General features: G+C 37.2%; 1 protein-coding gene across 1 annotated transcript in view; it reads left to right on the top strand.

Annotated features, from left to right (window-relative positions):
- Positions 1-5,325: 5,325 nt before the first annotated feature.
- LOC150075439 (pyrroline-5-carboxylate reductase 1, mitochondrial-like) overlaps positions 5,326-18,274 on the top strand; it is a 58,307-nt gene continuing 45,358 nt past the window's right edge. The window contains exon 1 of the mRNA XM_090388487.1: positions 5,326-5,392. Within this exon, the coding sequence (XP_090244613.1) occupies positions 5,326-5,392 (67 nt within the window). The remainder of the gene's footprint in view (positions 5,393-18,274) is intronic.

Here is an 18,274-nt window from a genome sequence, read left to right as displayed (position 1 = left end):
TGTCAGCGAGAGCAGCGTCTCCTCATTGTTCTTTGTATTCTACTAGAAAGTGATTAAATTTGACATTTTAACACCTTTTTTCATGTTTATTGGAGAAGTGAGGTTTTGTAGAAAGAACCCTTTTCTGTTTCAATGTGATGGATGCAAATTAAAAATAATAAAAACTCAGAGAAGAATGTTAAAATTACCCGTACAAAACTGGCTAATTACTGAAATATGACGAAAATGATAATAGACAGAAAGCAAAGAATAGGGCTTCCATGAAACTGAAGGGCCTTGTCTATTGCAATGTCGTCCAGCCTATTTTGTTGCAAGGAGCACTTTTCATATTTTAAGGAATTGAAGGGCCCAAAAAAAATATATATATATATATTTACCAAAAAGAAACATATATAGCACCATAATGTTTTATAAGCAGTCATATAGCAAAATTTGTGTAATTTTTACTAACAAAAGCGTTAAATCTTTTTCAAATGAAGTTAAGTGAAACTTTAGTTGGCTCCATTTAATAAAATTGCTTTTTAAGTAGCTTAAATTTTATTATTTTCAACAACAGAGAATGACATTTTGTAGCACAGACAAGGAAAATAGTGGAAATTTAAATGCTTATCATTTACTTTTTATTTCAAAAGGATTAATTTTCTTACATCTTAGAATTTCCTTCAAACACATTCTCAAAAAAGGTGGTTACTGATGCTTGGGGACCACCTGTTCTTGCTGATGGCGCCGCATCGTACAGGGGTGGAAATAATGGAAACACCTGATATGAAAGTAATAGCTGTATGATATTTATAAACATTAAGTGCTGCTTTTTTCTTTTTTTTTTTTTTTTTTCGTTTCTTGCAAGTAGTACCGTGAAAGCAAGACGATAAAAGCTATTGTTTATTTAGAGGTGATATAAAAAGGTACATGAAGAAAATGACTGAACTGTCTGACTTCCAAAAAGATCAAATTATTGGTGCATGTTTAGCAGAGGCATCAGTGGATAAAACTGCTAATTTTTTAAGGCAAGCATCACTGGATTCACTGTATGAATCCAGTGACGCTTGCATTTACCAAGTAAGAATAAACAAACTCTGATAGGATGAATTGTGGCAGAAAATCGACTGCCGAATACTGAAAAGGATTATATCCTGAAAACATAAAAATATTGCCTCAAAAATAATTCTAGAACTTAATGTGAGTCTTAGCAACCTACCCAGTTTTTAGCAAAACAGTTCGGCAAGAACTTCGTAAAGCTGAAATTTTTAGCAGAGTCACTACTGCCAAGCCACTCTGTAGTGATGGAAATGCTAAAAAGAGAATTCAATAGTGCACAAAAACTGAACACTTTACAATTGTAAACGTCATATTTTCAGACGAATCATCATATACACTATTTTCTACATCAGGGAGAGTTTACGTTTGGCAAATGTCAAAGGAAATAAAAAAAAAATAAAATGAAGTGAATTGCAGCCATTATCACCCCACTGCAGGATGGAAGCCTCCTCAACAATTCATGCTGAGGTAAATGGACCATAATCTGCCACGCTGGTCCAGTGCGGGTTGGCAGATCGACTAGTTTTCAGCAGTCAGGAGCTTGAACCCCTGTCTACTTCAAAGAAGCCTGTGTTACTGCACTCCCGCTCCTGACCACTCGGCTACGGAGACAGTCAAAGGAAATGTATCATCCTAACTGTCTTATGCCAACCGTCAAACATGAAGGAGGATCAACAATGGTTTGGGTAGCAATATCTTCGTACTGTTTTGGTCCTAACATCCTAACATTTTTTCTTTTCTTTTTTTTTTAATCTTTGTATTGTTTTGGTCCTAACATCCTAACATTTTTTCTTTTCTTTTTTTTTTAATCTTTGTATTGTTTTGGTCCTAACATCACCCTGAACGGGCGAATTACACTGATTACTTTGATATTCTGAGTGATCATATTCATCCCATGGTACAAACAATGCCATGTTTCAGGTTGATAATGCTCCAATACGCACAGCCAGATGTGTCATCGCCCATGGCCTGCAACAGGGGTGGGCAGCCTTTATAAATGGCGGCCCAAATAAAATGTCTGTGAGGTACACGCTGGCAAATTTTTTTAGCTTTCCACGATTTTTAGGATTATTAAATCATAAACAGTTTTATGTTATGTGGGTTTATACATACACCCACATATAATTAATTTTATTAATAAGAAAAATGAAATGCAAATTCAAGATAAAATTACAAAAATATAATTATGCTAACAAAATACAAATCCAATTCCAGTAACAAAAATTGTAATATTTTTTTTTTATAATATTTAATGAGACATTTGATAATGTTTATTTTTATCAGTGAATCGATATCTGGATCGATATTTATTGTAGCAATGCTCAGAGTATTTTCTAAATTTAAGTCAGAAATTCTATTAATTCAAAAATATATATAATAAACATTTTGAAAACGACTGCGAGCCGGAGGTTGCCCACCCCTGGCTTACACAATCATCAGATTTAAACGTTATTGAGCCACTGTGGGCATATTTATAGAGGAGAGTGCGAAGCAGATTTCCTCCACCTTTATCACTCAAGGATCTTGAAACGTTGCTCCAGTTCAAATTTTATTTGAATTTATTCTACGTAGAATACAAGCTGTTTTAAAAGCAAAGTGAGGCCCAACACCATATTTATGCATACCTGTAACTCTTATCACAGGTGTTTCCATTATTTTGTCTGCTCCATCCCCCGATATATCAAAAAAGACCATTCTAAATACTAACTGTGCACAGATATTTGACCCTCCATTATCCAGGGTGCCACTTACTGGGTGGGGGAGTAGACAAAATAATGTATTCACCTTTTTTGTTCTTATGTTCTTCAAAATATTTTAGAAAACCCACTTATCTCTGGTGCATTGTATTTTATTTTATTATTATTGTTTTCTTTAAATACTTTTAACCTAAAATATTATCCATATACTGCAATATGTCTTACTTATAAAACCGAATTTTTGGATATAAGTTTGACCTCCTGTTTCATTTCTTAGGAACAGCACAATAAATCATGCAAAAACAGAAAATCTCCTTTAAAAAAAGGGGGAGGGGAAGTCTGATTACTCTAGGTTAATCAGTTCTTACCGGGTAATCAATAATCTACAAATATATATGAATGTTTTCTTTTATATATATGTATATCAAAAAAGATCATTCTAAATATATGAATGTTTTCTTTTATATATATGTATATCAAAAAAGATCATTCTAAATATGTATTTGACTCTGACTGGTATTAACTTTTTTTTATTTATTTATTTTTTTAAAATTTTGTTATTATATCTTTTAAAATTTGCTAGCCACTGTGTACGAAACAAATTTTGCACGTTTTGTATGAATGCAAAATGCATATGATCATATGTTTTTTTTTTTTTTTTTTTTGTTATCATGTCTTTTAAAACTTTGGTAACCACTGTGTACGAAACAAATATTGCACATCTTATATGATCATAGGTTGTTATTATTTAAAGACATCTTTATTATTTTCGCATTCCTCAGGGGTACTGCCACTTACAGTGTGATATTTAAATACCTGTACCGTAGAAGTATGTGGAAATGCCCTTTCTTATTATTCTAGTCATAATGTTATATGTTAATAATAACACATAGTAATAATTTAGTAATATGTAAATAATAACATATAGCAATGATATAGTAATAATTTAGTAATATGTAAACATAGTAATAATATAGTAGTAATAGTAGTGGAACGTGATGCAAGAAAGCAAGTGTATGAGCTTATTCAGCATCAGCCAAAAAAAAAAAAACAATAATAAAAAAATCACACCATTCCCTCCAAATGCCTGTCCAGTTCCTCCTTAAATTTATTTAACTATATCAACTTCCATGACAGTTGGAAGTTTGTTCCAGCAATTAACCACCCGCTGGTTAAAGGCAAATTTCTACACATCTATTCTACATCTGTCTTTTCTTAATTTGAATTTATGCCCTCTTTGGTTCGTAATCTGAACAAGTGGAAGGATCCCAACAGAATTCAGCGTGCTGAACCCATTCAAGGCCTTATACACCTCAATCAGATCACCGCGCAGGTGCCTAGTCTCCAGCCACTGCAATTTGCAGAACTTAAGCCTCTCTTGGTAAGAGGATCCCTTCATTCCCCTCACCAATCTTGTTGCTCTTCTCTGTACACGCTCAAGCAAATCTACATCCTTCCTAAAATGAAGCCTCCAGACCTGTACGCAGTACTCTAGGCGTGGCCTGACCTGACCATTGCCTTATACAGAGGGACAATCACCTCCTTTTCCCTGCTAGCAAAATTCCTATATATCATTGACAAAACCCCATGACCTGCCCTGGCAGCCTGTCTGCATTGCTCAGAAAACTTCATATCTGACTGCACAATTACTCCCAGGTCTTTTTCATTTTCTACCACCTTAAGTGTAGTACCACACAGTTGGTACGTTTCTCTGGGGTTACTTCTACCCATATGCAGTACTTTGCATTTGTCAATGTTAAACTTCAGTTGTGACTCTTCTTAGCCCATCTGCCCAAATTTTCTAGATCCTGTTGCAGTAGCACACTGCCATTACTGTCATTAATTTAGTAGTATAGTAATATGTGATATATATGTGCGTGCGTGTGTGAGCAAGGTATTTTAGTTTAATTTTAAATTACAGTTGGATGTTAAATTAATAATAAATTATTAATAGCGCAATTATAAGCTATACTGAGTATATTGGAGAACAATCACCAGCGCCCTCTTTTCCTAAATTAAAAAACTCAATAAGAACTTAATGTGAATTCAATGTTACGGTTACTTAATGTTACAGTTTGCAATTAAATTACAATTTTTTAATTTTTAAAAAGTAAATGCTTGTACTCTGCCAAGAGTTCGCACCGCAGTTTTAAGCTCTGATTTATTGTTTATAAGATAGCAAACCATGCCAAAGATGAATATTAAGGATATTAATATTCATAAAGATATTAACGTGACTATTTTTGCATAATTTTTGTTTAATTGGTAAATGTGAACGAATTCAAAGTTCACCCCTGTTTCTTTTCTTTTGTCTTCATTTTTATTCAGAGAATTTCACTTCCAAGATTTAATAATATTTTAGCCATCTTTTTTAGTTATGGAAACTTAATATTATTTCTTTACAGCGACATTCACTCTAATGATCGTCAGTCAAAGAATAAGTGCATGCACATCATAATTACTGATACCTTACTGTTGTACAGTCACTAACATTCCTGGACAGTTAGGGTGTTGACTAGAAATGCAATCACGTGACCTGTAGCGATGGGGAGTTAGTAAAACAGGTGGTGACCGACGTGCGGGATGCAAGATGCTGATAGGATTTCTTGGAGCTGGTCGATTGGCGCAGGCCATGGCGCGAGGCTTCATTGCCTCAGGTGAGTAGCACTTTTTCCCCATTAGATAATTGTCAGCTTCATTTGAACCCACGTTTTTGTCCCCATTTTAATAATTTTTAACTATCTTTAAAATATAACTAACTTTTGGAGGAGCGAATGAATGGTTGAAATGGGAAGGGGTTTTTTTTTTTTTTTGGCTGATGCTGTAGTATAAGCTTGCTTTCTTGCATGCTGTATAAGTTTGCTCTCTTGCATCATATGCCTCTGCTAATGCTAATATGTATCCGTGTATAACATTAAAATCGTTAGACTATTTTTTAAATTCCTATCTTTAGATCTTAAAGATAAGAAATAAAGAAATATGTGTGGGGAGAGTGCTCGCTATATATACGAAACAACTTAATGAAATGCTTGGGCAAGAAATGCAAAATAATTACGAAAAATTATAGTAGTGACAACAGAAATATATGCAGATATGTATACATACAAGACCAATCTTTTGGGGGTCAGGGGAAAAGGCGCATTATTATTTACTAGTAAATGAAGCTATTATAAATTTTGGTTGATTAAAATTGATTTGTATTGGTTAAATGAATCATATTAAAAACTTAATTCGTTTGACATTTGAAAAGCAAATACATAAGTCATTTTTACTGGCATCTTATTAAAAATTAGGCACAGCTCGACTCCAGTTTAATATTTTATCCAGTTATATTAATATGTTCAGTATATGAATAGTAAAATAGACCTAATTAAAAACAAACGATTTTTTTTTTTTATAATTAACAGACAAAAACACTTTATAACAATCTAGGAATTAATTTTCAGCTGTTGTACCTTTAACCACTGCCTCCACGGTGGTCTAGTGGCTTCGCCACTTGTCACTGGTTTGGATAAGACTAGATGTTCCGTCGTTCACCGAATGAGTTTTCGAACGGCTCTTTTACCAGGATTTGAGTTAGTCAATCTCATATGGAGGAGAATGGTTTTCCTACTGAGAGCTATTTCGAAATATTCCTTCCCCACAAATAGGTTAAACAGACTTCAAAAAGTACGCAGTTACAGTCAGGAATATACAGATGGTAAAAGCAAGGGAAAACCACTTCTGTAGTCTTTATATGTTCGCGTAAACGTGCGGGCTCTTTGCACCTGGATCACGTCAGGAGGAGGAGTAGGAGGAGACCAACTACGTTAGTACCTTTAATCAATACAGGTATGCTGATATGATTATCAAAGCTTTAAGAACAGAAGAAAGTCAGTTTGGCATTAGTGCTTTATCGTGTTCCTTAGGAGCTACAACTAAACTATATGGCCTCCTCTTTTATCCAGGGGATGACAGTATGTTAAGTTTAGATCTAAAATTGTCTCTTTACGATCCAGTTATTCTTTCTATCACTATTAAATAAAAATATGTCTCAAAATGGTTAAAAAAATTAGAAATTATTCAAAGCATTAAACCTATACATAACGATATATTAATAAATTTGATTTAGCACAGGTAAATAATTACTTGTGATAAAAGAACCAGACAATATCATCTAGACAAGGCCGCAATTATACTTCAAACACAGCATGGGGTTTGTTAAGGAGAAATCTTGTTTGAACAATTTGATTGGTTACTACGATGTGGTCATATAGGAACTGGATGCGAAAAAAATAATTTTGATATCATATACTTGGATTTCAGGAAAGTTTTTGATACTGTTGCACATAAAAGGCTGCTGTACAAATTAGAGTGGTGTGGCATTAAGGAAAAGTTACTGCAATGAATAAAGGATTGGTTGAGTGGAAGGAGACAGAAAGTGGTAATCAATGGGAGAGACGGACTTACTTCATGGACTAATGTTATTAGTGGAGTCCCACAGGGTTCAGTGTTAGGCCCATTGTTGTTTTCTATATTTATCAATGATATTGATGAAGACATATAAAGTTTTCAGATGATACAAAGGTTGGCAGGGTGGTTAATGACAGTATTCTACTGAAACAGGATCTAGAAAAGTGGGGCAGATGGACTGACGAATGGCAACTGAAGTTTAACGTTGATAAATGTAAAGTCCTGTATATGGGCAGAAGTAACCCCAGAGTAACGTACCAACTGTGTGGTACTACACTCAAGGTAGTGGAGGATGAAAAAGACCTGGTGGTAACTGTACAGTCAGTTATGAAAATCAGACAGGCTTCCAGGACAGCTCATGGGATTTTGTCAATGATATGCAGGAATTTTGCTAGCAGGGATAGGGAGGTGGTAATCCCATTGTATAAGGCCACATCTTGAGTACTGCATACAGGTTTGGAAGCTTCATTTTTTGGAGGAATGGACAGTTGCTGGAAAGAGTACAGAGAACGGAAACGAGGTTACTGAGGAGAACAAAAGCAATAACGCCTTTGTTCCCCCTCACCAAGAAAGGCTTCAGTTCTGCAGCGTCTGGAAACTATGCACCTGCGAGGTGATCTAAATGAGGTGTTTAAAGCTTTTAGTGGATTGAGCAAGCTCAATGCTGATGGGATTCTTCCTCTTGCTCAGACTACACACGTGGAGCACAAATTCAAATTGAGGAAGGACGGTTGCAGAATAGTTGTGCGGAAGTTTGCTTTTAGCCAGCGGGTATTTGATTGCTGGAACAAACTTCCATCTATTGTTGTTGTGGAAGTTGATAGTTTAAATAAATAATTTTTCTGTTTATACTCCAGGACGACCACACGGTCAGAAGAGTTCACAAGATATGGAAAATACAAGAAACAACACCGTATTTAGCAGTCACGGGCTTGAACTCTGTCACTCAAGGCATGTGTACTTGGTACCCTCTCGGCTAATTCAAGGAAGAAATAGACAAACTATTGGAAGGAATGAATAGATGAAATGGGCGGGCGTGTTTTTTTTTTTTTTTTTTGGTTGATGCTGTATAAGCTTGCTTTCTTACATCATTTGCCATTGCTTATGCTAAAATATCCGTATTTTATTTCATTCTCTGAGATTAAATGTATCGAAATGCATATTAAATTATAAAAGTATATATACTCAGCTAAATTTTATGTCAAATCTGTTTAATTGCACTTGTTCTAGAAGGGGACGTGAATTTATAAATATTTGTGAACCTGTGCTTGGATTAAAATGCGACAGATTCAATAAGTAATCTTAAACTTTGTTTCTTTGTTTTTTGAAATTGTCTAAAAGCAGTCACGGGCTTTATCTTTAGTCCAATTTTTGCTTTGGAAGCTATTTTCAAAAATATAATTCTTATTTATTTGTACTTAAATATTTCATCTGTTCATCATATTAAGTTCTAATTGCTTATTTTACAACGTCTTGTCGAGATGTATTGTAATTAGGATTTCTGCACCCGTTGTATGTGTCCAATAAAAAAAATATTAATGTGGCTGCGTTGAACACTATCGGGATCGTTTAGAACTGTTCAAACGATTGAAGAGATTTGAATATGACACACATATTTTTATTTGTCTTTCATTCCCTCCCCTCCCCCACATCAGCATGAGTTGGGCTGAAACGTGTAGTGTAGTGTAACATTGATTGCAAATGACGATTGTTATTGCCGTTCTACTGTCCGTCTGAATTGTCCTCTGTCTAAAGTCCTCTGATACCACTTTAAATAGATAACTCTGTAGTGTCACCCTGATTGGATACAAAGGTCTCTTTGAGCTGTAAAATTCCTAATGGTAAAGGGCAGTTATCAAATTAACAGTCTAGAAATTGTGTAGAGGCGATATTTTCCCGGGTTAATTTCGTGATACCTTATGGACAAATAGGTGGAAATTTGAGAAATTTTTGCTTATGAGCATTTACTGATACAGATCGCCATCAGCACTCCAGAATAAAAACAAGTGTCATTATTATTGTATTGTATGTTAAGCGACAAAGAAACTAAGGATTTCAGGCGTTCGTAAATTGCGTATATTCTGTGGTCGATTTTACTGTTTGCCGGATGAAAAATCCGAGCTTCCGGGTGATATAACCACCCTCACCTGAATCTGTCTGACTCAGCCACCTTGTGTAAAAAGCTAATAAAAATTCCTCGCCTTTTTGACAGGATTCGAACCTAAGCCTTTTCACCCTTGGGGGGAGGATGTTGATTATATCCACTGTGCTACCGAAAGTGCCTTTAATGGGGAGTATTGACGAATAAAAAAATATACTTAATACTGCTAAAAAGCAAGAAAATTCGAATTGATTTTTAACAAATGCGCTTTTGTAGCTTTTCTGCGCAACTTCGCATATTATTAAGAAAAATCAATCTGAAAAACTATTTGAGGCCCACGCCAAATCACCCTGTGAGCCCCATGATTCCTTTTGCGAAGATAAAAATGTATAATGACATATGGAGAATAGTGAATATCTAAGCACTTCAACCTGCATAAAGTTTAATCTATCTTTAGTTTCTTAAAGGAATGCAGAATATTCTCACACGTGATTCTACCACGAATCACCGTCTCCCCCAGCACCGCATGGAAAAGACCCAAGTTCGCATCCCTCCAAGTGGCGAGGAATTTTTATGGGTCTTTTTCACAACCTGGCTGAGTTAATCGGTCTTAGACATAGATAGCAAGGTTCCCCCGCCCGGAAAAACTGGTGGTTTTCGTCCAGCAAAGCAGTCAAATCAACCAGAAAACACACGCATTTTACAGACACAATACACATGGGTAGTTGAAAGTTACTTTCCAGGTGACCCTAATTTAGTTGTGTTTTTTTTATTTTTGTTTATTTTTAGTTCACTCACAGCACTATCTTGAATCTCACATCGTGGATATATCTCATCACTGTTTTGCTCAGGTCTTCGTAATATTTACCTGTCCACCGATGAGACCCCCAAAAGGATCAAACCCGGGTCTGAATAGTGGCAAACGCAACATACTCCATTGGAGTAGTGCAATACCAAGGAAACTCGTGGAGAAGTACCTCCACCATATGCGATCAATGCCTAATATCAAATAGTTTTCTCAAGGCTCCGTGTAGAAAGAGGCTATGACCGAAATGTATAATGAATTTTTATAGCTTTCGTAGCTTGGGACTTAATTATGTCTACTTCTTAACTGTGGAAAGCAGCTGAGTCAACATGGACCTGCATCCCCCTGGTATGCTTTCGACACCTCATTGAGTCCATATCACTACGAATCCAGACTATTCTGATTGCTAAAAAGAAACCTTCTCGATGTTAAGTGGGTGTACCTAATAAAGTGGATACTCCGAGTATATATTACAGAATAAGATTGACACAGTAAACGAAAAAAAGCAATAATTATAGTAAATAAAATGCAATTAAAAGTTTTAAAAAAAGCAACTTTACAGTAATTGCATTTGCCCCCAGGAGCGATGTTCCCCGTGATCTTGAGACCCTGGACTAATTGTGCCCCAACAAATCTAGCCTTGGAGAGAATGGAGAAATATTTCCATTGACACGTGCCGAAGGTGTTCTAGAGAAAGAATGCTGCATTACAGTCCAAAGGTAACCTTATACTGTAAATCGTCATCTTAGTGTATCAGCACTTTTGGTAACATTGCTTGTTGGTCGATTGCTTATCTGTAACTTGATCTATTATTGCCTTCGTTAATTATACTGTGTTCTCCTCGAAGTGTGTGAAGTCAATATTATTTTGTGGTTTGCGTTCTCAGTATCTCCTATTAAGCTTGCCTTTGATGCTGTTATGTTGATTCGTTTTTCTTGGATGAACTCTAGGTATACTTTTCAGGCTCACATGCAGTTTCGGAGAATAAAAGGCATGAGAACTTTTTGTGCGCTGAAATTTAATGCAATGAAAAAAAAAAAAAAAAAAAAAAACAGGTTGTAATCAGCGATCCCTGAAGAAAGTCCAGAAAGTGAATCGAGTAATGTCCTTTGTAAACGTTACTGTGGAGCTCCAGATGCGCACAAAATCGTTTTTTTAATCCATAGGGAGCTATACAACATGTCACATCAACAGGCCACCAAATAAAAGAAAATATTTTATTAACGAGCGTTCCGTTTCGTAAAATTTTCCATTTCGATCCGTGGGCTTCCACTAACTCTGACTCATTCAGTCTGAATGTTTACAGAACTATTGATATGAGGAAATAATATATTTAGGAATGAAGCAGCGAAGAAGTGTGCTCGTGCCTTCATCAAGGTCAGGGCACAATGCTTATTTTTTCATACATAGTGGGTGGTTCTAAATATCATCAGATTAGCTTGTGTGAATTCTGATAATTCGTTTGTGAAAATGCTGATAACACAAGTGTTTTCAAGTATTTGTTTATCTATTCATGCAGGAAAACTTGTTTTTGATTGAATTGTTTAGAATAAGTGTGGAGGAAATGAAGGCCTTGGGGTGCTTTAGATATCTCTTCTATAGCTTTTATGCATGCGCAGTCCATCTACTTGTTTTCCGGGATGAAAAACTAAACACAATTCATTCTGAGCTTAACTCTACAAGTTACTGGGAAAAAAAAAAAAAGTCCCGAAAAACTTCTTTTTGTCGAGAAGGGATTGAAAATTTGGATCGTTTTCATACTTTGGGAAAAACAGTGATCGCAATCACCTGCGTTATTTGCAAAGTAGATATACTGCTTCACAAAATTAACAGAAAAAATGTTTTTCATGAATATTTTATTGTGAACAGTGTCGCCAAAGACAAATATTTGATGTAATAGGCATCCTGGCATGCATGTAAGAGCAGGGGTCTATGATAATCAGGATTGGTCCTTACTGAGAGTAAGGGGGGTGGGGAGTGGACACAGCTAACGCAATGCACACATACCTCGGACTAGAAAGAGCTCCAAATCCCAATAAAAGGAGAGGATCCAATCAGGAAAGCAAAACTGCACCTCGCTGTGTTTTATCCAACGTTAATTCTCTCATCTGGGCCCGATGTACTCTATTATTATGAGGGGTGCTGGTATTTCAGTGATTACGACGCTAGACTACCAGCCTGATGGACCTGGATTCAAGTCCCGCCATGGTGGGAGCGAACGCGTGTCCAGAACGCTGGGAGACCGGCGTAATAATAGTATAAATAATAACTCAAATTTAATAGCAATGCTTAATTTAAATTTAAATGCTTATATATAAATAATAATAAATTCTAATAATCAGTTCCCTCTGTACTCTATTATTGTCTGCGCGGTAGCACAGTGGTATCATCACCATCCTTCCCACACCGCGTGGAAAAGGCCCGGGGTCGAATTCCGTCGATGACGCGAGTAACATTAATGGGCTTTTTTAATTCCGTGACCGAGTTAGTATTAGTATTAGTAATGGCCGCATGGTGTAAGAAAGCCTATGGCTTATGCTGCACCAGCCAAAAAAAAAAAAAAAAACCGAATAAAACAATGATAAAAAATAAAAATAAATAATAATAATTAATAAAAGAAAAGGAAGGAAATTAAACCTATGATCCTATGCGCTTCCCTCACCCGAAAGTACTATCCAGATGATCTTTGAATTTCCCCAAACTGTCAGCCTCTACCACCCATGTAGGCAACTTATTCCAGTAATTTATAACTCGCTGGCTAAAATAAAACTTCCTGCAGTCCAATCTAAATATTTCCCCACGTAACTTGAATTTTGTCCCCTAGTTCTAGCATCATTTATAATCTTGAAAATTTCCTCATTCATTTTACTGATGCCTCTCAGAGCCTTAAACACCTCAATCAAATCTCCTCTAAGGTGTCTAGTTTCCAAACTCTGCAACCCACATATTCGAAGTCTTTCTTCATAAGGACGCCCTTTTGCCAATCTCACCAGGCGAGTTACCCGTCTTTCTTTAGGTACGGTCTCCATACTTGAACACAGTATTCCAAGTGTGGTTTAACAAAAGCCTTATACAAAGTATGTTACGTGAAACAGAAAAGAAATGGCGATTCACACATAGTCGTATATTATTTTTCCACAAAAGCACAAGAACGATCTACACAACGCTGCCAGAGATGCAAGTTTCAAAATATCTCTTCGGGTGAAATTAGTCTCCACGCTTTGCTACAAGCTATGGTTTGTATAATGGGATTATCACGTCCCTATCTCTACTTGCAAAAGTTCGATAGATCATCGATAGGACACCATGGGCCTTCCTTGCAACATGTTTACAATCATCAGAGAATTTCGTGTCTGACCGTATCGTAACACCCAAGTCCCTTTCCTCCAGTGCTGGGTTTAGTTGAACTCCACCAAGTGAATAAGTTTTTTTGGGATTACTGTTTCCCAGGTGTAATACCTTATACTTTGTTGGATTAAAGCACAGCTGCCATTTTTCTGACCATTCCTGAAGTCTATCTAGGTCTCTCTGAAGAAGCTCAGCTTGACAGTGATCATTAACTACTCTACCAATTTTAACATCATCTGCAAATTTAGACATCACGCCCTCTATCCCTTCATCGATGTCGTTTATGAAAATTAAAAACAACAGTGGTCCTAATACTGATCCTTGGGGAATCCCACTTCTTACATCGACCCAATCTGAGAAATAGCCATTTATCACAACCCTTTGCCTCCTGCCCTGAAGCCATCTTGCTATCCATCTAAGGATTTTCCCAGTGATTCCAACCTGTTCCAGCTTATAAAGCAACCGCTCATGTGGGACTGAGTCAAAAGCTTTGCTGAAATCTAAATAAACAATGTCGAAATTATTCCCTAAATCCAGCTCTTGAGTGACCCTTTCAAAATAGCGAACCAGATTTATTAAACATGATTTTCCCTTTACAAATCATGCTGAGTATCTTTGAGAATTTCAATTGTATCCAAATGATCCTGAATTCCACCCTTGATCATTGCCTCCGTGATTTTCCCTACCACTGAAGTCAGACTGACAGGTCGATAATTTCCCACTTCACTCTTAGAGCCACCATTATGTGTGGGAGATACATTGGCACTTTTCCAATCCAAGGAAATCTCCCCAGAGTCTAGTGATGCTCGCATAATTAGCCTCATGGTTCAATGCACTCACCTGCCGCCTCCCCTAAGATTATAGGGTATATTCCATCAACTCCAGGAGCCTTATTGGCCTGTAGGCTCGAAAGTTTTTTAATTAAATAATCTTGCGAAATTTCAATTATCATTAATTACACATTTTTCGGTTAGTCGAGTTAACCGGTCTCAGGCGTAAACAGCAAGGTTTTTTCCAGCAAAACAGATAGATCGACTACAGAACACACACACACTCTATTAACAGACATAAGACACACAGTATGCAGTGGCGGATTTCCGCACAGGTGCACGAGGCGCGCGCCTGGGGCCTCTTAAATCGTAGGGGCCTCAAATCTCAGGTCTCAAAAAATATATAAAATTGTTTCATTTTAAATTTTTACACTCATCCTTATTACCGTTACTGAATAAAATTATAATTTAACATGAGAAATTAGTAAACTCTTATGCGAATATCCCCACATATATGAAATATCTATACGAACTAAGTGAATCTGAAGTAGAATACATATTATCATTAATGCTAGATTTTATGTATTAATGTTAGATTTGGGAGGGATGGTAGTTGTGTCATTTTTTTCATTTAAACATTAGTTAAAATATGTATGAAAGAATTGCGCAACCAAAATGATTAAAACCGCAACACCAAATCTAGAGCGAGTGCTATAGTAAAAACGTGCGCGTAGAATGCACACTGTAGTGGTACCGAAAATATTTAGAGGGGGGGGGGCTCAAAATTGAATTGCGCCTGGGGCCTCTCAAGTGTTAAATCCGCCACTGACAGTATGGCATATCAATTTAAATATTCGCGTTGCCTAATATAATAGTTTTGTACTCTATTATTATCATAATCAATTTATTAATCCAATACCTCTGGAGTGCCCACGTGGGTAGCAACTGTGCTACCCACGAGGGCACCCTACACCGGGTGCTCTCGTGGGTACCATTCGAGTCCCGTCGATGACAAGCGGAATTTTTTTTTTTTTTTTTTTTTTTTTTATGAGAACCCCAAACACGAGAGGTGTTATAACCTATAGCACTTAGTACCGTGCTTGGGTTGGAGGTTGAGAAGACGAAAGAAGATATTTGTTGATATTGGACTTGAACTTCTGTAGATTGTAATTTTCAGGAAATACGTATGAAGGAAGGTTGTTCCAGAAAACGGCAGTTGAATGAATAAATGAGGAAGATGAAAAGTTGGTTCTGTGGGTTTGAAGTTGGACAGTAAATGGATGTTGGCTGGTGACGGCACGTGTTCGGACTGTTTTGAAAGAGAGAGCGGGAATTATAGAAGCCAATTCAGAAGAACAGTGCCCATGGAAGTATCTGTAGAAGAGGCATGCAGCAGAAACAGTGCGTCTATGAGAAAGCGAGTGGAGAGACTCTGTTAGAGATGAATCATTAATTAACCTAACTGCCCTCTTCTGAATGGAATCAAGAAGCCTGAGAGAGGTTTTGGGGGCACCACCCCAGATGTGGGAACAATATTCCATGGCAGGGCGGATTTGCGATTTATACAGAGTGAGCAGCTGTTTGGGAGAAAAGTAACGCCGAGAGCGAAAGAGGAAACCAAGTTTTTTAGATGCAGAGGAAGCAATATTTGTAATGTGCTTGTGCCAAGAGAGATTAGAAGTCAGGGTAATCCCCAAAAGAGATATATCATTTTGCCTAGAAATCGGAGTGTCACTAAAGATAAGCATAGGAGCAGAAGAATCCTTTTTGCGAGATATAAGACAAGACTGAGTTTTAGAAGGGTTGAAATCAACTAAGTTGTCTTTGCCCCACTGGAGAATTACCTGAAGATCGGCATTTAAGGAATTGGCAGCAGATTTTCGAGAACTTGAAGCTGATTGAGCTGGACAAGGTTTCTCAAAATGGAAAGTTGAATGCAATGTGCTATCATCAGCAAAACTATGGATAGGATTTCCAGTCAATGGAAGAAGGTCATTGATATACAAGAGGAAAAGAGTGGGGGAAAGAACTGAACCTTGGGGGACACCGGCATTAGTGGAGAAGTAAGAAGACAGAGAGCCATCTACCATCACCCTCAGTGAGCGATCAGAGAGAAAACTGGATAACCAATTACTAAAAACAGTTGGCAAACCATAAGATGGAAGCTTGTTTAGAAGACCTTTATGCCAAACACGATCAAAAGCCTTTGAGATGTCAAGAGCAACTACTTGTGTTTCACCGAACCTTTCCATTGAATTAGTCCATAAATGGGTAACATAAGCCAGAATATCACCAGTGGATCGACACTGACGGAATCCATACTGGCGATCGTTGATCAGACGGAAGGTTTCTAGGTAGTTTAAGAGTTGGCGGTTAATTGATTTCTCCATTACTTTAGAAAGAGTAGAAGTAATTGCAATGGGACGATAATTGGATGGGAGGGATTTGTCACCCTTTTTAGGAACTGGCTGGATATGAGCAAATTTCCAAGCAGAAGGAAAAACACCTTTGGAATAAGAAAGTGAAAAAAGGCGGCAAAGAATAGGAGTAAGTTCAGGAGCACAGGTTTTGAGAACAAGTGGAGAAATACCATCAGGACCTGGAGATTTCTTAGCATCAAGATTCATCAAAATCCTTCTGATATCCTTTTGACGGAAGACCACAGAAGGCATTGAATGGAGCGTATTAGGAATGGTGGGAGGTGTTTTACCAAGATCATTAATACATGAGCTCGAAGAAAAATGGGATGCTAGCAGGTCAGCTTTATCCTTCGCTAAAGTGACAACAGAACCATCTGGTTTGGACAGAGGTGGCAGCAGAGATGGGCAAAAGTTGCGGCCAATAGCTTTGGCAAGAGACCAGAATGCTCGGCTACCATTAGGGCAAGAAGCAAGTTTTCTACTCTTAGCCTGTTCAAACTCTAGTTTGGACTGATTAATAACTGCTTTACAATTGTTGCGAGCTTTGGTGTAGGCAGAAAATGAAACTGAAGAATTAGAAACAAGCCAATTACGATATGCAACGTTCTTCTCTTGGACAGCCTTAGCACATTTATTGGAAAACCAAGGTTTAGATAAAGGACGAGATTTTAAAGTGGAGTGTGGTATAAAGGATTCCATTCCTGCAAGAATAATTTCACTGACACGATTTGAGCAAACGTTGACATCAGAAGTTTTGAAACAGTAATCAGACCAAGGAAAAGAAGAAAAGAAGTCTCGCAGGTCATCCCATTTTGCATTCTTGTAATGCCAAACAATACGAGGTTGGGAATAGCCATGAGATAAAGGTTCCATTGGAGAAGAGACAATCACCAAGTTGTGATCTGAAGTGCCTAAAGGACCTCTCACTTCAACCTTGTACTTAGAAGGGTTGTTTGTGAGAAAAAGATCAAGCGTATTGGCTGTATGATTAGGATTGTCCGGTATTCTTGTAGGTAAATGAACAATCTGTGCTAGGTCATTAGTAATTGCAAAAGCCTCAGCATCTCGACCTGCTGGGTCGGTGTGACTAGAAAATGGAAGCCAGCTGGAGTTGTGAACGTTAAAATCACCAAGGAAAATTACCTCACTGTTAGGAAAGTTGGACTGGAGAAAGTCAAGTTGCAAAGAGAGGAAGTCAAAGAGCTCCAAGTGATTAGTGGAGTTGGGAGAACGGTAGAGACAACAGATGAATTTTACACAATGAGGTAGAGAGATTTTAAGCCAGAGAAGATCAAAGAGAGGAGATTCCAAATTGCCAAGTCTCTGACAGGGAATATCAGAACGGACATATGCACAAGTACCACCTTTGAGGCGAAAGGAATCATACAGCAAATAATTTGGACATCTGAGATGAGCAGTAGTTGAATCAACTGATAACTGAGATTCAGTCAGAAAAAGTACATGGGGTTTGGAAGACTGCAAGTGGAAATGGACATCGTTGAGATTAGAATTGAGACCACGTATATTTGTGAAATGAATTAGGAAGTCCTTGGGAGGTTTAGATCTTTTCGCAGATAAGCTTGCTCTATTATTTTGACAATTCATGGTGTATTCAATAGTAAGAAAAAGTGGGTGGGACATGC

Source organism: Mastigoproctus giganteus, chromosome 14 (assembly GCF_048544385.1).
Source record: "Mastigoproctus giganteus isolate SK-2022 chromosome 14, ASM4854438v1, whole genome shotgun sequence".
In the NCBI taxonomy this organism is placed as follows: domain Eukaryota; kingdom Metazoa; phylum Arthropoda; class Arachnida; order Uropygi; family Thelyphonidae; genus Mastigoproctus; species Mastigoproctus giganteus.
This window is presented reverse-complemented; position numbering and strand designations above follow the sequence as displayed.